Source organism: Spinacia oleracea, chromosome 2 (assembly GCF_020520425.1).
Source record: "Spinacia oleracea cultivar Varoflay chromosome 2, BTI_SOV_V1, whole genome shotgun sequence".
NCBI lineage: Eukaryota > Viridiplantae > Streptophyta > Magnoliopsida > Caryophyllales > Amaranthaceae > Spinacia > Spinacia oleracea.
Window position 1 is genome coordinate 94,589,517 of NC_079488.1, and position 20,744 is coordinate 94,610,260.

At 37.4% G+C, this 20,744-nt stretch overlaps 2 protein-coding genes across 2 annotated transcripts; one reads left to right on the forward strand and one right to left on the reverse strand.

Annotated features, from left to right (window-relative positions):
- Positions 1–1,151: 1,151 nt before the first annotated feature.
- LOC110805445 (LRR receptor-like serine/threonine-protein kinase GSO1) lies at positions 1,152–6,014 on the forward strand. The gene is made up of 2 exons (XM_022011051.2): positions 1,152–4,872; positions 5,187–6,014. The coding sequence occupies exons 1-2, from the start codon at positions 1,473–1,475 to the stop codon at positions 5,552–5,554; spliced, it is 3,768 nt and encodes a 1,255-aa protein (XP_021866743.2). The 5' UTR covers positions 1,152–1,472; the 3' UTR covers positions 5,555–6,014.
- Positions 5,105–10,457, reverse strand: LOC110805447 (putative pentatricopeptide repeat-containing protein At5g09950). Its single transcript, XM_022011052.2, has 4 exons — positions 6,936–10,457; positions 6,547–6,818; positions 6,374–6,411; positions 5,105–5,525 (listed from the first exon to the last, which is right to left on the reverse strand). Exon 1 carries the CDS (start codon positions 10,292–10,294, stop codon positions 7,133–7,135), a length of 3,162 nt encoding a protein of 1,053 aa, XP_021866744.2. The 5' UTR covers positions 10,295–10,457; the 3' UTR covers positions 5,105–5,525; positions 6,374–6,411; positions 6,547–6,818; positions 6,936–7,132.
- Between the last annotated feature and the right edge of the window lie 10,287 nt (positions 10,458–20,744).

Consider the following 20,744-nt stretch of genomic DNA (forward strand, 5'->3'; position numbering starts at 1 on the left):
ATATGCTCATAGGTGCTCTAGAGAATAGCTCACATCACAATTTTCAAAGGAAGCGGCCACACTTCCACACCTACATAGGTGAATCCCATCAAGTGTTCACCTTCACACCACCAAACATATGGTATGGGTTCATTAAGAGCCATATGCTCAACCTCTTTCCGATTGTAGCAAGCACATAATAACATCTAAGGGATGGACAAAAAATAAAATTTTGCGCTTCCGAAGTATAACATAATGTCGTCCTTTGAATTCTGTGAGTAGGAGTTCATTATTTTACAATTCATTCAACGGGCTTCAAGCCCACCCCTCCCCTTGTTTCCAAAACTAGTTTTCTACACAGGCGTTAACGGATCTGCAATGTTCATTTCAGACTTTACATAGTCTAGTTATATATAAGTAATAAATGTCAATTTTAATTGCAATATCAAGAATAAAAATAATTACAAAGAAAGATGAATCCGTTCTTTTGAACTGAACTGAATTAAACTGAATGAAGCTGAACTGAACTGAACTGAACTTAATGGAGCTGGACTGAACTGAACTGAACTGAATGAAACTGCAAAAAAGTCCAAAAGAACAGGGCCTTACATCAAACCTTTTTAACTTTCCCACATTTCATGAACCTTATTAAACAATTATCATCTCTGAAAGAAGTTAGGTTTGACAGTGGCAGGAAAATGGAGGAGAAGAAGAATAGGGAAAGATAATAAAAATGAAGTTGGTAATTTGGAATATTAATCATAAAATTAAATTGGAGAAAAATGAAAGAAAAAAAAATTGAAAAAAAACAATATTATGAGCGTGTTAGGTTTTTCAAATTCCGACAAGTTTTATGACTTATTCGTCACCGTTGTGATTTAAATTTACCAAATTGTCGCCTGAGACACTTTTTTTTACCAATTAGTCGCTTAACGTCCACTTTTTTTTTTACCAATTTGGTCAAATGGCCGGACGAAGGGAATAGTAAAAAATCAATCCCACTCGAAAATAGAGGTAAAAATCAGCACGAGTGTTTTAGGTACATCTAAAAAGAAAACAGAGGATGTTGAATACGTAATTTAGCAGTTACAGTTACATGGAAAAAGTCAACTGGTTTTTTAATGCAATACACAACACAGAACACAGTCATCAACCTTTTTCCATAACTCTGACTTGTGAAATTCTCTCTCCTTTTTCTCTCTTTCTCTCTCCATCGATGAATGGAACACTAGTTCGGCGCTCATTTATGATCTGCATGTAAATAAATTTCCTTCTCACCCATATCACCCTACCTGTCAATTCCCTACTAAAATTTTCCATTACCCCAACATTTCCAGTTGCAGACTGCATTAACTCAAACAGAGCCTGAAGGTAATACAAACAGAGCTTCGAAGAAAGAAATCAATCCTTATTTTTTTCTTCACTCTACTAAATAATCAAAAGTTTCACCACAAAAATAACCCTTTGAGCTTTCTCCATCAATATTGATAGAAATGGCAGTTTTAAGGTTTGTTTTCAGTTTCTTTTTCACTCTGTTTTTGGTAACTTTCTATTTTGGATATGTTTCGTGCTCCGCTGAGTCCACTCTAGAGACACTCTTGAAGGTGAAGGAATCATTTTCTGAAGACCCAAATGGTGTATTGAACACCTGGTCAGAAACAAACCCAGATTTCTGCAAATGGGAAGGAATCACATGTAACTCGGCACGACACGTAGTGAGTCTTAACCTTTCCAAGTCACAACTCAGTGGGTCAATTTCACCTTCACTCGGTGGTTTACAGCACCTAATCCACCTTGACCTATCTATGAACCAACTCAGTGGGCCAATCCCAACTGCTCTCTCAAACCTTTCCACCTTAGTATCTTTGCTTCTGTTCTCTAACCAACTCAGTGGGCCCATCCCTACTCAACTCGGCTCACTCACGAGTTTGCGTGTTATGAGAATAGGTGACAATGAACTCACTGGTCCAATCCCACCTTCATTTGGTCAACTTTCTAATTTGGTCACTCTTGGTTTAGCATCATGTAGACTTTCTGGCTTCATACCTTCCCAATTAGGAAAGTTAACCAAACTTGAGACCTTAGCTTTGCTGGATAATTTTTTGGTGGGTCCTATACCAGCTGAACTTGGGAATTGCACAAGTCTTGCAGTTTTTGCATCTGCTGGAAATATGTTGAATGGTACCATCCCTCCGCAACTCGGTCAGCTTCAGAATCTTCATACTTTAAACCTTGCAAATAACAGCATTTCTGGGGAAATTCCTGAAGAATTTGGTGATTTGGGTAAGCTTAATTATCTTTCTTTATTGGGAAATGAGCTTGTGGGTCCCATCCCAAGATCGCTAACTAAATTGGGTAATCTCCTAACCCTTGATTTGTCAATGAACAAGCTCACTGGAATTATTCCTGAAAGATTTGGCCAAATGAAGCAGTTAGTAACCTTGGGTTTGTCAGGCAACAGTTTTCCTGGTGTTTTACCACCCAGTATTTGTTCAAATACAACTAACCTGCAAAGCTTGTATCTTTCAAATACTAGACTTTCTGGTGAAATCCCACCAGAAATCGGGAGATGTCAGTCACTGAGAACCCTTGATTTATCCAACAATACACTCAATGGATCAATACCGGTCGAGTTATATGGTCTGGTTAATCTGACTGATCTGTATCTGTATAACAACAGCTTAACTGGTTCAATATCTCCTGCCATTGGAAATCTCAGCGATTTGCAGACTTTGGCAATCTACCTGAACAGACTAGGGGGAAGTTTGCCTAAAGAGATTGGTACGTTGGGAAGTCTTGAGGTGATTTTCATCTATAACAATCAATTATCTGGTGATATTCCTTTGGAAATTGGCAACTGCTCAAACTTGCAAATGATTGATTTTTATGGGAATCAATTCACTGGAATGTTACCTTCTACAATGGGGTTACTTAAGAAATTGAATTTCCTGCATCTCAGACAGAATGATCTGATGGGTGATATTCCACTCACTTTGGGGAACTGCCAACAGCTGACAATTCTGGACTTGGCCGATAATCGCCTTTCAGGTGGTATTCCAGCGACATTGGGCAATCTAAAGTCTCTCCAGCAGCTTATGCTGTACAACAACTCCATTGGAGGTAATATCCCTAATGAACTGAAAAGCCTGTCTAATCTGACAAGAGTGAATCTTTCAAATAACAAACTGAATGGTAGCATTGCTCCTTTATGTAGTTCAACTTCTTTGCTTTCTTTTGATGTGACTAACAATGAATTTGATCATGACATTCCACCCCAGCTGGGGAATTCACCTTTGCTTGAAAGGCTAAGGCTAGGAAGCAACCGTTTTACCAGGGAAATTCCTAGAACATTCGGACTCATACGCGAATTATCGTTGTTAGATCTTTCAGGGAATTTTCTTTCGGGTTTTATACCCTTTGAACTTTCATTTTGCAAGAAACTTTCTCATCTTGATCTAAATGGAAACCATCTCACAGGCAAAATCCCAACATGGTTTGGGAGTTTGCCACAGTTGGGTGAGCTTAAACTGTCCTCAAATTTATTTTTTGGTCCTTTACCACCTCAATTATTCAATTGTTCTAAACTCCTTGTCCTTTCTCTGGAGGACAATCAGTTGAATGGTACCCTGCCAACAGAAATTGGTGATCTTATTGCTCTCAATGTTCTTAAGCTCAGTAAAAACCAAATTTCTGGTTCTATCCCGCCATTGATTGGTAAACTAAGCAAGCTCTATGAGCTCAGACTATCTTATAACCTCTTAAATGGTGATATACCAATTGAGATCTCTTTACTCCGGAATCTCCAAATCATGCTTGATCTCAGTTACAACAATCTTACTGGAAAAATTCCACCGCAAATCGGATCGCTTTCTAAGCTTGAAGCTCTCAGTTTATCTCATAATCAGCTTATTGGTGAGGTTCCTCCTCAGATTGGTGAAATGAGCAGCTTGAGCACTCTTAACCTTTCATACAACCACCTTGAAGGAAAAGTTGGTAAACAGCTCTCAAAATGGCCAGCTGATGTTTTTGTGGGGAATAACCTCCTATGCGGGAAGCCTCTTGAACAATGCAGTGCAGACAACCCAAGCAACCATAAGCATACATTGGAAGCATTAGTTCTCTGTTTATTACTTGCTGTTATTGCTGCTGTAGTCTTAGTACTTGGAGTAACCATCTGCATCAAACGGAAGAGAGAAATGATGAAGAGATCTCGGGAAGCAGGAAGCACATTCTCAAACAGTTCGGGATCCAACACGAACCGTCGTTTGCTCAATCCCAAATCCCCCACGAGGCAATCAGAGTATACGTGGGATGACATTATGAAAGCAACAAAGAATCTAAGTGATGCTTTTATAATTGGTTCGGGTGGTTCTGGTACTATATACAAGGCTGACTTAGCATGCGGAGAGACAGTCGCAGTGAAGAAGATACCACGAAAAGATGATCTCTTGTTGGATAAGAGCTTTGCAAGAGAGATAAAAACACTTGGGAGAATAAGGCACAGGCATTTGGTGAAGCTCATTGGGTATTGCAGTAACAAAGGAGCAGGCTCGAATTTGTTGATATATGATTACATGGAGAATGGGAGTTTGTGGGACTGGCTCCATGGACAAGAAAGTAGGAGCGAGAAGGGAGGATCAAAGGGACTCGATTGGGAGACGAGGTTAAGAATAGCTGTCGGGTTAGCTCAAGGTGTGGAATATTTGCACCATGATTGTGTTCCGAAGATCGTTCACAGGGACATTAAATCAAGTAATCTGCTGTTGGATTCAAACATGGAGGCTCATTTGGGAGATTTTGGATTGGCAAAGCAGATTCATGCCAATTATGAATCTATTAATGAAACAGAATCCAGTATTTGGTTTGCTGGATCTTATGGATACATCGCCCCAGGTATTATTTGGAACCCAATTCTCATCAATCTGCTTGATGGGTATTTCTCTCTTCAGCTTAAATTTTATTAATTTCTATGATATATGTCACCAAACACTACGCACATACTTGGATTTGTATACGTATAAACAATCAATTTGGGAAACTTTCTCCACAGAAATAAAAAATAATGGAGCTTATTAATTACTAAAACTGCAAAAGAAACGCATAAAGCTGCAGCAAACCAAAAATATGTGATGCAGTTAGCCACTGTTAAGAAGATGTCTATTCAATTCATAGTATTTGAAGATTTTTGGTTTTTCTGTATTTGGCAGAGTACGCGTACTCATTGAAGGCAACAGAAAAGAGTGATGTTTACAGCATGGGAATTGTACTAATGGAGCTTGTAAGCGGAAGAATGCCAACAGATTCAAGTTTAGGTACAGATATAGACATGGTTAGATGGGTAGAAACACATATTGAGATGGAAGGAACAGAGCGAGAAAAGCTGTTTGACCTGAATTTGAAGCCTCTTTCCGCCAATGAAGAATATGCATCTCTCCAAGTTCTTGAAATTGCACTCCAGTGCACTAAGACACACCCGGCAGAAAGACCATCTTCACGCCAAATCTGTGACCAACTTCTCCAAATTCACAGAAACAGGAAAGTTGGTTCTGCAAACAGAGATAATGTCTTAGTGTGAAAATCGAGCTGGATCAGTGTTCCTTGGTACATTTCAAAGAAGAGTATTTTGTTCTAACAGACTGATTAGATGATGATTTTATTATTGTAATCTGCTTGCAGGCTGCAGCTATTATGATGTAAATAAAAAAATTTACTTTGAGAAATTTAGAAAACCACGTGTTTCATATTTTTTAAAATAAACAAAAAAAAGTTCATGCATAGAGGGACACGTGGCTTTCTAATTTAGGTTTAACTTTAGTTTGAGAAAATGGGATTCTGATTTGTCTGCCTTTAAAGTTCAGAACTGGGTTGCTGATTTAGGTTGAAGTGAACCTCTTTAGAAATCTAAAATTTTCAGCTTTTCCATCCCTTGTTCTAATTCCCCTTCTTCTCTCCTATTATGGAAACACTTTCTTTCCCCTATGAATTTGATTGCAGTTGTGTAACATTTGTTAGTCAATTATTTTTGGTAGGCATGGCAAAATGGCCAATTTCTTGATTACGGGTGATTCTTGATTCTGTTCATTGAAGTAACCAAGGTGATTTTATTTTGTTTTTTTTTTTCTTCTCAAGGTTTTAACTATTTCTATGTCCCGTTATGCAACCTTATAAGAAATGGAAATCCAGGAGTTAGAACTAAGAGAGCATGCTTATTGCCATTGGGTAAAGTAGGACGATTTGAAAGCTATTAAGAACACTATTTACTAATAGAACTGCTGATAAATATTGTATTTTTTTTAAAGTTGAGAAGAATGGTGCCAAGACCACAAAATCAAAAATTCAAAATGGACAACAAAACAACCTGAGAAATGCCTGAACAGGCTATTAAAAACATCACCTGGTGAGGAATAGGCAATTGAGCTTTCAATGGCCAATCTGTTCATGTAAAAGAAGCATGATAAGTAGATGCATCATCGAAAATTGATTAAACATTAGGCACTTCTATGGAAAAAGCAATTTCCACTGGTTGCGCTAAAGATAAAGAAAGAGCAGTTGAGTCCAACAGCTGACCTTATAGCATAAGTGAAGCAACAAAATCTTGGCCTGGAGCATGATTGACAAGAAATAGTGCTCCCTACTCTTGCAAATCCAGACATGGGTTTGATAGTATGCTTTGCGAAACCTGTAAAAATGGTGTTCTCGTTTTTCTCTTGTTTAACATCATACTCCAAGAATCATGTTTCAACTTACCACAAACTCTCTTGGCTGGCTTCATTTGTTGTTAGGCTCAAGGAGTAATGCAATTGATTTGCTAGTTGATTCTTCTTGGTTCCGGTGAAAACCTACTTCGCACAAGAAATGTTGAACATTGTTTTAAAGTTCATTTGTTATCTAAATCATTTCCATGCTTCGTTAATGTTGTACCAGGAAAAAAAAAAGCTTTGATGCTTATGATTTACCTGCATAGTTCAAGTGCAGTCCGTGAAACAAGATTATAAGATTAATCTGCGTCACCCACAACTCATCATTTTAGTGCTTCCTAAGCTCAAAGCATATGAAGTAATACGAATCCAGAGACAGCATTATTATTTCCACTTCCATCTCATGTTTGAAAACTTGAAAGGCTTGAAGAAGTCAACATTTTGTGGACAAAATATCACCAATAATCTCCACATGAGCACATGCCATCAGAAAAATGATGGAATCTGTTAGAGTCTCGCAACACAATTTGTCGACCAATGACCTTTGATATGTATCGAAAAGCTGAGTGGCAATCACCACATACTCGGAGATTTTTCATTATCCTGATAGTGGAATTTGATTTGCGAGTAAGGACAAAAGCAATGGCTAGTTTCTCACTGTGATAACTCAGGAGTTCTTCTTTGCTCTCTGGTTCAAGATCATACAAAGCAAAGCTTGTCTGTGGTACATATCCAGCCTCCCTTATCTTTCTCATAAGTTCTCCAAGTTTTTCATATATTGCATCCTTCTCAGGGTGTGATTTGTCTCCAGCAACAAACACGTGAACGCCATCCTTCATAGTGACCCAACTTCTCCCAGCTTGCTTCTTTGCTGCAGCTAAATTCATTGCAGACCGAGTAATGGCCAATTTTTCCCACTTTGCTCCACCAGCGTACATGTTGGCAAGTAGTACATAATTTCCTCCATTTTCTGGCTCCAGCTGTAAAAGCATCTCTGCCGCTCGCTTACCTAATTCACTGTCGCGCCCATTTGTCCGACAGCAAGACCCCAGAACTGTTCTCCAAATAAGATTGTTTGGCTTCATAGGCATTTTGTTGATGAAATCTTCAACTTTGTCTAACTTACCTGATCGCCCAAGAATGTCGACCATACATGAAAAATGCTCCATTTGAGGAGCCAATCCATATTCGCTGCTCATAGACTCAAAATGCTTATAACCTTTTTCAACCAATCCGCCATGACTACAAGCTGATAGGACTCCAACAAAAGTGACATGATTTGGTGGTTGACCTCCTTCCTTCATTTGTTCAAAAATCTCTAAAGCTTTATTGGCAAAACCATGACGTGCATATCCTGATATCATGGTATTCCAAGAATACAAATTTTTTACCGGCATCAGTTGAAAGAATCTTGCAGCATAGTCTATCCTTCCGCATTTTGCATACATGTCAACAATTGCACTTCCCACCACAACATCAGATTCTAGATGAGCCCTGATTTGACAAGCATGGACTTCCATCCCACGCTCCAAAGTAGCAACTGAGGCACATGCACTAAGAACAGTGGCAAAGGTGTAGTGGTCTAACCTCTGACCACTCTGCATCATGAACCATACAAGATCAACAGCCTTGGATAACTGCTCATTATGAACGCAACTAGATATCATGGCATTCCAACTAACTTCATCCCTCTTAGACATTTTTGAAAATATTAATTCACAGTCTTCCATCCGGCTGCATTTTCCATAACAAGAGATAAGTGAATTTTCAACTGTTATGTTATTTGTGAAGCAATATTTGAATGCCAACGCATGAACCTGAGGACCTAATTTAGAAAGTGAAAGAGAGTCAGAGGATACTGCAGAAAGAACATTCACTAGGGTCACCCCATTAAGACTCCACCCTAGTCTCATCATCTCAAGGATATACATCACAGCTTCAGATGCATACGTTTCTGAGTCAGCCAATGCACCAATAATAGAATTCCAAGAAACTTGATCATGCTCTGGCATAAAAGAAAACAGTTTCTTGCATTCATTGAAACTTCTTGTACCTGCATACATTGAAAGAAGTACATTCGAAACTGAGACATCAGAACCAAGTCCAAGTTTAAGTGCTTCAGCATGTACCTGCACCCCTTGCCTCAGCCAACCCAAGCTAGCACATGAGCTCAAACAACTTATCAATGCAAAATTCGTGGGCCTCATCCCAGATCTCCTCATACGGAAGAAATTAAACACAGCATCTTCAAACCGTTCATTTTGATCAAGACCAGCTATCAGTGAGTTCCACGTAACCAAGTCTCTCTCACCCATTTGTTCAAAAACTGCACAAGCACTATGTATAGCCCCACATTTTGCATACATATTGATAATGGCGTTCGAAACTGCAACCTTAGCATCCCTTAGGCCATTTCTGATTGCATATGCATGAAGTTCTTTACCCTTTCTTCTCCCTTCTTCCAACTCACTAAATTCAGCACAAGCGCTTAAGAGGACCATATAAGAGTTTGTATTGACTTCAACCAAATGTTCCATCTGTTTAAAAACATCAACAGCTTGTTCTCCTCTCTTTTGATTTACTAACCCAACCATTAAGCCATTCATAGTGACAGCATTTTTAGCACTCATACACTCGAAAATCTTCCATGAATCATCAATTAAACCAAACTTGGCCAATCCACTGACTAAGGCACTTCCTACGTACAAATCATCCAAAAGTCCAGATTTTTGCACTCTTGAAGCCATTTGCTGAAGTAAGAATGTACCAAAATGTGCAGACGAAGACGCGACAGCAATTAAGCTACTCAATGTGTAAGCATTAGGCTTAAAATTGAACCCTGAACCACCATGTTGCATCCTTGCAAACATCTCAAAAGCACCTATTGCATCTCCTCTTCCAGAGTACACTGAAATAATAGAATTCCATGATACCGGGATCTTCCCATCTATTTCATCAAACACTCTCCTAGCATGATCCATCGACTCCAGACAACAACTTCCATACATCGATATCAACACATTCCCGACAAGCGCATCTTGAGCAAAGCTCGTCTTCGACATCAAACCATGAATTTGCATACCAAATTTCATATAATCGGGCCCCAACTCTTGGCAAGCGCGCAAGACACTACCAAATGCATAATTATTCGGGGCATAACCCGCAGAAACCATGTCCCTGAAAGTAGCACATGCTGCAACTGGCATACCATTTTGAACATAACCCGAAATCAAGCAAGCCCAAGTAACCAAATTTCTTTCAGGCATTTCATCGAACACCTTGCGTGCAGAAACAAGATCACCAAATCTTAAATACACATTGATAAGGGTGTTAAGAAGAAACAAATCTGCTTCAAACCCATGTTTGTAAATTCCAAGATGAAGGTGGTTAGCTTCAACTGAGGAACAAGAATGCTGGTACTGATACACGAAAAAGTCCCGAATTTCAGAGCGACAAGTGGGTTGCGGAGGCGGGTTAGAGGAGAGAGAAAGAAAAGGATCACGGTGGTCGAAAACGGCGGTGCAATTGTTTCCGGGACACAAAGAGGTGGCGGCTAGTGTAGTGAAGCGACAGGAGCGCCATGTGATAAAACTCCGTAGGAGCAATCGGAGAGACATTTACCGTTTAATTGGTGGACAATTGGTTCATACTTCTAATTCGCGCCAAAGTTTAACTACCTCCGGAGTCCGGACCAACCTCCACGTTTCTCTTTGAAAGTGGGCCTTTAAAACCTTGGGGTGGAGTGGCGGCATCCTGTGATACTACGGGATACGTTGGTAATTTTGTATTATATAACAGGGGTACCGTATATCATTTTTTGAATGCCATTGTTCTCGAGCGGTTTCCGGCAATAATACTTAAAGACGTCAAATTTTCAAAAATATGCTACATTTTCTATTAATTCCCAATCTAATGTCCACGTCAGCATTGACATGAAGATTTTTTTTTTTCCCGGTTCAGCGATAAATCGCCAACTGAATTGACAACTTTATAAGGCAAAGTCGCCAATAATGTTTCTAGAGCACATCTCCATTTGAATTGGTGATTTTGCCCCTTTTTTCGAAATTATTTTTCACGATTCTGCAAATGGAGGATGAGAAAGAGTAACTAAAACCAATAAAAAGTGACACATCGCCATTTGAATTGGCGATTTACTGGTCTATCACTAATTCAATTGGCGATGTAGCGTTGACTCGTAAAAAAAATTAAATCGGTTTTGTTGATGACGTGGACGGTAGATTGAGAATCATTAGAAAATGGGGCGTATTTTGGAAATTTTAACATGTTTTTAGCAATATTGTCGGAAATCGCTCATTGTTCTTTATACCATTGTTCTTTTTTTTATACCATTGCTTTCATTTTTCATTCTATTGGAAGTTCAACGTATTTATAGAATTGTCATGTTATGTTTTTTCTTTTAAATAAGTGTTATGCAAAATACTTCCTCCCCCAAAAGTTTTTGGAAAAAACACACTGTAAATGAGTTTTTTTTTATCAAAAAAGAACACATACTCTCTCCGTCCTTTTTTATTTTTTTAAATATTCCATTTTGGATGTCCCATTTTTATCTTTACATTTAGAATATTCCATTTATATTAACATAAGAGTTCCTAATATTCTGTCAAAAAAGGTGGCAAGTGGTTATCTAAACCAATCAAATTCTTTGGGCCGTTAAACCTCTCATATTTTTCTATTTTAACATTAAATCTTTCTCACTATTCCAATATCAAATATTGAATAAAACTGAAAATATTAACATTAATAAACATAATTTGCATTGTTTAAGTAAAAAAAATTATCCACATTAATTGTTTGTTAAATCGATCGCGTGCATGATACCCAACGTACCGAATAAATAGGGAAATCTATTCTTTTTTTCTTTAGTAATCGATGTTTCAACCCATGAATCATGTGTGTAATTTTTAGGATTTTTTTTATAGAAATGATCATTTATGAAATCGTCTCTGTGAGCAAGGAACTTATATAAGCAAAGTGGCAAAATGAAACGTTAAATTAAGTTTATTGTTGTTGACTTTGACTCTAAGTCTGAAAATGACCATTGACCATCACTTTCCAGCGTTAGCTCATCACGTGCACGTCTCGTGACCTTAAAACAACAAGGGAACCAAAATCTCCCTTTCCCCTTCGATTTCAATCCCTTTTATTGGAATTTGTTAGTAAAGACATTTTATGGTGTCACATTTGTGAGAAAAAACCTTTTAGAAAAAAGTTGGAAAATTAAAACCCTAAATCACTTTTGTGAGAAAATAAAATCAATGTCTGAAAACAGGTGTGAGTATTAGTAAATTACTAAAACTACAAGTAGAGTTAAACTTCCTAATAAGCCACAAGGAAAACCTTAATCAAAAAGCTCCAATGTATATGGTCAGTTGGTCACCTACTGATACTGACCTAATTATGTACTTCGTATTTATAGTTTAAGGAGCTAAATATTGTCGGATGCTAACAACTCCACCATTAATCCATATTATATATCCCTCCAAGACATCCACTTAATTAAACAAACTACTTGAAACATGATCAACCTTCTTAGTTAATCAACACTCTCGAAAAGCGATACAAGGTAATTTCTTCACGAAAGAATGAGGATCAACTTAAAGGTGATGAAGAATTTAAGTGTAAATACAATAGGGTATTTTAAGCAGAGTAATTCCCTTGTAGTTTACTCGACGTCATCTTCATCTCTGAGAAGTGAGAACCCCCAACAATGACCGCACAACAAGAAGCAAAGTCATTAGCTCGAATGACTCTCCTCCTTCAATTCGGCCACCCACCAAGAATCTGTCTTTGTTCATCGTCCTGTAAGACTCTTTTATCTTTCTTTGTCATCTTGTACAATGTGGCTATAGCAACATTACGTTAGCTATATCTGACAAACATTTATGTTATATAACGACTTATGTTTTGGATTAAAAAGATGATCAGTAAGGATAAGTTAGACATTTACCTCCTGCAAAAAACACATCAATTTATTTTTAACCACCTACTAATGTCAATTTTTAATTTTATCACCTTTAAAAAAAAAATACCACCTTTTAACAGAAAAAATGGCGGAATTGTTTGTGGGGCTACTATAATCAGGGGCAGATCTTCTGTCTGGCGGGCAAGGGCTTGCCCCCCCCCCCCTCAAATCTTGGCCCAAACCAAACAGTAACAAGTAAATGAGTAAATTAGGCCCAACACATGGTATTTGGCCCCTCGAAAACTTGGCAACAGTAGCGCGTTCCAACAATACGGAGTATTTACGTCTGATTCTTTAATAAAAGTGCTAAATTTTGGTGGGTCCCAGGCATAAAGGTGCCAGTAAAAGGGGGAGAAAGAGACATGAACTGAGGAAAAAGAGAAGGAGCAGTAAAACTGTGAAACTAATGACTAATGAGAGTAGAAGAGAGAGAAAGAGAGTAATATATAGAGAGAGAAAGAAAAAATACTGAGTAGCCAAAACTAAATTGTGAATTTGTGCCCTTTCAAAAAAAAAAGAAATTGTGAATTTGTGATATGAGAACTTCCGTAACACGAAGTGTTTCATTTAATAATATTTTACTTTAACCTACATTAACAATAATGTGTTACATGTTCATAATAGAGTTAAAATATGGTATTTGTATGGACTTGAATTTATAAAATAGAGATTTATTTTCCGACTCGGCCCCCCTAAGAAAAGTGGTCAAGATCCGCCACTGACTATAATGGCTACTTTAGGATTTGCTTGTAGATTTCTATGATTTCATTCATATAACACGAGGCGGTAGGTGAGAGTAAGCATAAAAGGAAATAAGGGAGGTTGATTTTTTTGTGTAAATTGATGTTAAGAAAAAGTGAATTGTAGTGAAAGAGGGGAGAAATGAAGAAAAATCATGGAAATTATAAGGATAAACAAAGATGTAGGCCCCCACTATTGTTTTTATATACGGAATATGTTTAGTAGTGGCATAATTTATTTATTTACCGTTTTAGGTGATAAAATCAAAATTTGAAATTACTATATGATAAAAAAAAAATTGGTGTTCTTTTTAAACGATAAAAGTCAATTTATCCTAAAAGTAATATGTAATTAATAACAATTTTGATTGATCAGGTCAAGGTCCTTAGGGAAGATGCGACGCGGGGACTCAGAATAAGGAAACCACCAAGGCCAAAAATTAAAACGGGAAAACCTGGACAACATCACTAGTTAGTTGCTTTTCTTAATACTTATTGGTTCACGGAAGATTAAATACAAAAACTTTTTAATACATACGGAGTAGTAAACTATTTGTTTTGTAACAAGTTTGAAGTCGATCAGATATTTATATTGGTTTTATATCAGGATTATTAACTTAGAGGTCCGTTAAATATCATTATCAATTTAAAGGTGATGGAGAAATTAAGTGTAAATACAATAGGGTATTTTAAGCAAAGTAATTCCCTTGTAGTTTATTCGACGTCGTCTTCATCTTTGAGAACCCCCAACAATGATTGCACAAAAACAAGCAAAGTCATTAGCTTGAATGACTCTTCTTCTTCAACCACCCACCAAGAATCCGTCTCTATTCATCGTCGTGTAAGACTTTTTTTTTTGGTCATCATGTACGTTGTGGATATTGCAACATTGTGTTAGATATATCTAACAAACCTTTATGCGTTATATAACGATTTATATTTTGGATTAAAAAGATGTTATAAACAAAGATAAATTACCACCTACAAAATAAACCAATTTGCTTTTTTTACCACTTACTTATTTAAATTTTAAATTTTACCACCTAAAAAATAAAAGTAAAGTGATAAAGGTCGCAACTTGCAACAAATTATTTGTATCGCAATGACATGTCAAGGTGAAATGTCACATATGGAGTATTAAAATTGGAAACTACATATTTTTAGCATAAATAGGGTACTCGGTCAAAAAACCCAGAACCGGTGTTAAAGTTTGTGAAAATGGAAAAAGAAGAACACCAGATTTCCACCATCACTGCTCCATCCTTAGATGTTGAGCTCAGGTACTAAAACTAATTCAATAAGGAAAAATTGTGTATGCGTTTGATACAAGCAGAGTATATCAAAAAAACTAACTAATAGAACAACTGTGCATAGCTTATATAGCTAGCAACTTTATGAAAGAATAAAAGAAAAGGATAGTAAAGAAAAGAAGTCAACAAGTTGGAGCCTTGAACTGGGCCACTCTAACACTTGGGCTTGGACCATCTGCAACACTACTCTCAACATCCCCCCTCAAGCTTGGCTGTGGTGTGAACAGACCGAGCTTGGACAACAACTCATTGAATTGAGCAGAAGGGAGAATCTTCGTGAAAACATCAGCTAACTGAGACTTAGTAGGCAAATAAGTAAGTTGAATCAGACCTTCCAGGACCTTTTCCCTTGTAAAGTGACAATCAATGTCAATATGTTTAGTGCGTTCATGAAAAACAGGATTCTTGGCTATGTGAATTGCAGACTGGTTATCACAATGTAAAGTAACAGGCTGTAAATTAGTAAGGCCAAGTTCATTAAGTAACCTTACCATCCAAGTTACTTCAGCTGCAGCACTTGCCATGGCCCTGTATTCAGATTCAGATGAAGACTTTGAAACAGTGGGTTGCTTCTTAGACTTCCAACTAATAGGGGAGCTTCCAAGTTGCAGAACATATCCGGTTATACTCCTTCTTGAATCAGGGCAAGAGGCCCAATCTGAATCACTAAAAGCCTGTAAAGTCAACTTGTCTGATGCCTGCAACAAAATTCCTTGCCCCGCTGTCTGTGCAACATATCTTAAAGTATGGTGTAAAGCTTCCAAATGAGAAGTCCTGGGACTTTGCATAAATTGACTTAGACACTGGACAGTAAAAGCCAAATCAGGTCTAGTATGAGTAAGAAAGTTCAACTTCCCTACTAGACTTCTGTAAAGAGTTGGATCAGGTAGCAACGACCCCTTATCAGTTTGAAGTTTCAGATTTTGAGGGAGAGGGGTCACAGCACCTTTTTCCAAAGGCATACCACATTCATCCAATAACTCCCGGGTAAATTTCTTTTGGGTTAAGACTACTCCTCTATCCAAATAACTGACTTCAATACCCAAAAAAAAAACTGAGTTTGCCTAAGTCTTTTATGGTAACGGTCTTGTCTAGATGAGTTTTGAGACTGTTGATTGTGTCAATATTACTGCCGGTCAAAATAATGTCATCCACATAAACGGCAGCAATAGTAATATCATCATTCACCCTTTTTATAAACAGAGAAGCATCACTTTTGCACTGATCAAAACCTTGAGCAGATAATTCTGAATATAACCTAGCAAACCATTGTCGTGATGCTTGCTTAAGACCGTACAAAGATTTCTTGAGTTTGCATACTTTCCCTCCCAAGGCCGGTAACCCTTCTGGTAACTTCATGTATATTTCTTCATTAAGATCCCCATGTAGGAACGCATTATTAACATCTAATTGGAACATGTCCCATCCTTTGCTGGCTGCTAAGGCGATAACACTCCTAACAGTTGCCATCTTCACTACAGGAGAGAAAGTCTCTGCGTAGTCTATTCCATACTTTTGAGTATAACCCTTAGCAACTAACCTAGCTTTGAACCTTTCTATAGTACCATCAGCTTTTAGTTTTACCTTAAATACCCACTTACATCCTATTGCTTTCTTCCCGGGAGGAAGATCAACAACTTCCCAAGTATTGTTTTTCATCAAGGCATCAAGCTCTTTTTGCATTGCATTGACCCACTCTGGATCCTTAGAAGCATCACTGTAACAATTGGGTTCCGAAATTGTGGAAGAATGAGCAATCAGGGCTTTGTAAGACTGAGGAATAGTGCTATAACAGACCAGGTTACACCAATGAGACCCATTAGCAGCTCTCTTTACTGTCTTGCAAACATAATCACCCAACCAAGCTGGAGGTTTCTTCGGTCTAGTAGAGAACCTAGGTCCTGGTTCGGGCTTAGTTGAAGAAAAAATATCAGCAACTTCGGTTGGAGCCAGAGTGTGAATTTGAGAAGTAGTAGAAGGAGAAAAGGAAGAAGAAATATCTGATGAAGAAGAAATGTGTGAAGGGGAAGTAGTGTCAGGTTCAGAATTTGTGTTTTGGTGAACGGAGGAAGTATTTGAAGAAGATATGGATGGATGAAGAGAGGAAGTGTTTGGAGTAGGAGAGGGATATCCATCTATGAAATCATCAAATGGATTATTGAAAATGTGTGTGTCATTTGTATTAGGCAAAAAAAATTGAAAAGGCTGTTTCGGCTCAGAATGAATAATATGGAAGGGGAAATATTGCTCATGAAAATGAACATTTCTACTGGTGGTAATATGCTTATCATTAAGGTGAAGAACTTTGTATCCCTTTTGAGTAGGGCAATAGCCGATAAAAACACAAGGATTTGCCCTAGGGTCAAACTTAGATCTACCAACTGTAGAAGTGGACACATGACAAAGGCATCCAAATGTCCTAAGGTGACTCAAATCTGGGAGAGTATTGTAAAGTCTCTGATAGGGTGTGGCATTGTTCAGCACTGATAGAGGCATTCTATTAATTAAATGAGTTGCACACAACACACACTCTCCCCAGTATTTTTGTGGAAGTTTAGACTGAAAATATAGAGCCCGAGCTGTTTCTAAGAGGTGTTTGTGTTTTCTTTCAACTACACCATTCTGTTGAGGAGTCCCACTACAACTAGTTTGATGGTTTATTCCCTTTTTCCTATAAAAATCCACAATCTTTCCTTCACAAAGTTCCTTTGCATTATCGGTTCTTATGCATTTAACAACACAATCATGTTGTTTCTCAGCAAATGTAACAAAATCTTCTAAAGTCTGAACAGAATCAGTTTTGAAATGCAACATGTGAATCCAAGTATATCTACTGAAATCATCAATTATACTCAGAAACATTGAACAACCATTATGAGTTTTGAACCTTAGAGGTCCCCAAACATCTACATGCAGCATGTCAAAAGGTTTAGTCGTTCTTATTTGACTACGAGGAAAGGGCATCCTACATTGCCTAGCTTGAGGACAGATTTGACACATATTATCACACAAGCCTTTACTTTTTACATCAGGGATTACATGGCCTATTCGACTAAAAGGTAAATGCCCTAGCCTTAAATGCCAAAGTCTAGCATTATTATTAACTGTACAAGCATAAGAAGCTGTTTCACCACTTACAGCATTCACTATGTGAGGAGTATTCTCTTCAAACTTATTGTCATAAAGTCTGTCATCGGCATGATAAAGTCCAGATTTCAGCTTACCAAGAACAATTTCCCGGTGTAAGGTGAGACCCTGTATAATGCAGGAATCAGTGGTGAATTTCACACAACAATGTATGTCCTTACACAACTTATGAACATATATCAGATTAAAATGGAAGTCAGGCACATACAACACATCTTTAAGGATGATATTTTTCTCTAGTGTGATAGTGCCTATATGAGAAATCAGAACTTTCCTACCATCCGGGACGGTAATGGTATTGTCATCACTATTTAGTGTAGTGTAAGTGTCAAACAGAGTCAAATCATGGCATATATGGTCTGTTGCACCACTATCAACAATCCAACCAGTTTTAAAAAGAGAGAAAAGACATAGTTTACCTGCAAAATATGCTCCACTCGTGTTGTTATCATCTGCCTTCATTTGAGCTGTTGAACTTGGCATTGCCACTTCCTTTGAATCATCCAAAATACTCATCAACTTGGTATATTGTTCCCTTGTAAAGGTTGCAGTAATATTTTCATCCTGATAATGTCCACCATTATCCAAATCCCCACGAGAATTGTCTCCTTGAACAAAATTAGCAAATCTTCTCTGATTGTTGAATGTGAAGTCAGCTGGATAACCATGCAATTTGTAGCACCTCTCGATAGTGTGGCCAGACTTCTTACAATGCTCACAGTTCAGATTATTGAAATTTCTCTTATAACCAACCATTTGCTTTCCTCCATTTCTATCTCCTTGATAACCAACCTTGTTATTCTGAGACTGAAAACCAATCTGATTGAAATTCTTAGTAGGTTTATTGTCATATAATCTTCTTCTATCAGCAGCAAAGGCAAATGTTTCATTAGCAGTTGATTGTTCACTGATTTGCTTGTGTTTTTGTTCTTGTAGCAGCATTCTGTATGCAAGAGTCAAGGTAGGCAGAGGTTGCATCATCAAAACATTGCTTCTAACTTGCTTATACTCATCTTTGAGTTTCATCAAAAACTGAAGAAGTCTGTAATCTTGCTGAATCTTAACAAACTTTCCAGTCACATTACACACACAACCACTACAAGTACAAACAGGAATTGGATTAACGTCGTCAAGTTGGTCCCAAAGAACCTTAATCCTTGCAAAAAATTCAGCTATCTCCTCATTTTCTTGATTCACAGCACTAATTTCCTCTTGTATTCCATACAATTCAGTAGATGATACTTGACCATATCGTTCTTCCAAATCCATCCACATCTCCCTAGCAGTCTTGTAAAAGAACACACTCTTCTTTGTAATTGGTCCTAAGACTCCCAAAATCCATCCAATCACGAGATTGTTGCATCTAATCCATGCTTTGTAAGTAACATCAGTAGTAAGAGGCATAGGCAAGGTGCCATCAACAAAGCTCATCTTATTCTTAGTAGACAATCCAATTATCATAGATCTCTTCCAAGAAGAGTAATTCTCACCATCAAAAATTTCAGAAATAAACTTGTGATTGTTATTATCACTAGGATGGATGTAGTAGACTGTACTAGGGTCTTGTGTTGGTTCCAAAACTCTATTATCAACAACTTCTTCGTCCCCCATTACGACCAAAATTTTAGGGCTGGAAAAAAAAAAGTATGCCTAATATTGGGGAAAATACTCCAAAAAAAAATAGGATTCAACCTAATCACCAAAAAACTTCAAGCAATCAAAAGAAATATCCTCAACAACAACACCGAAATCGAAATCCTCCAAATATGTCAACGAAATCAGTAAAAAAAAACCGAACACAAAATCACGAAATCAAGAGATCAATTGAGGAAATCAAGAATCAATTGAGGAAATCAAGAAATCAAACCAAAATTCGAACAGCTTGACGAACTCAAGAATCGCAATTAGAACCTCCGATCAAATACCGAATATCGCGGAAGCGCAGAACACTCGCTCTGATACCATGTTAAAGTTTGTGAAAATGGAAAAAGAAGAACACCAGATTTCCACCATCACTGCTCCATCCTTAGATGTTGAGCTCAGGTACTAAAACTAATTCAATAAGGAAAAATTGTGTATGCGTTTGATACAAGCAGAGTATATCAAAAAAACTAACTAATAGAACAACTGTGCATAGCTTATATAGCTAGCAACTTTATGAAAGAATAAAAGAAAAGGATAGTAAAGAAAAGAAGTCAACAAGTTGGAGCCTTGAACTGGGCCACTCTAACACTTGGGCTTGGACCATCTGCAACACTACTCTCAACAACCGGTTCCATAATTTTTGGAAAGGGTCCCGGTTAAACCGAGTAAAAAAATTTCAGAACCGGTTCCATAACTGGTTGTCCAAATGATTTTCATTAGTGTATTTTTCTTTGTTTCTCAAATAAATAAATAATAAAATTCTTAAGAGTAGTTTGATTAGGTACATTAACTATAATATCATAAGATTCATGATAAAATTTCATGCATATAAGTTTTATTTCCTTGATGCTTCAATAAAGTGTTCAATTTTACAAACAAAAAAGTCATGATTAAGTTCTTTTGTTCCTTGATGCTTCAATTCAAAATAAGTTACGAAAAAATACATTGATTTGGTGGAGATGACATGAGAAAGAACATATCGAACGAACTTGGATTAATTTTTCTTGTTGTTTGTTGGATCTTGAATTTAAGCATATGAGAGTTTCGACCATGAGAGAGAGATTAAAGGTGAAGGTGAGAAAGAGATTGAAAGATAGATCTAGGGTTTTAACTTTGTGTGGCAGAATAAGTGTTGGTTTGATAGTGGATTAGGCCAACCTTGTATACCTATTATGCTAAAGTAACCTAAAAATAAGTTCAACATTTAAGTAAAATGGCTATAGGAGATTTTGTTATTCAAAAC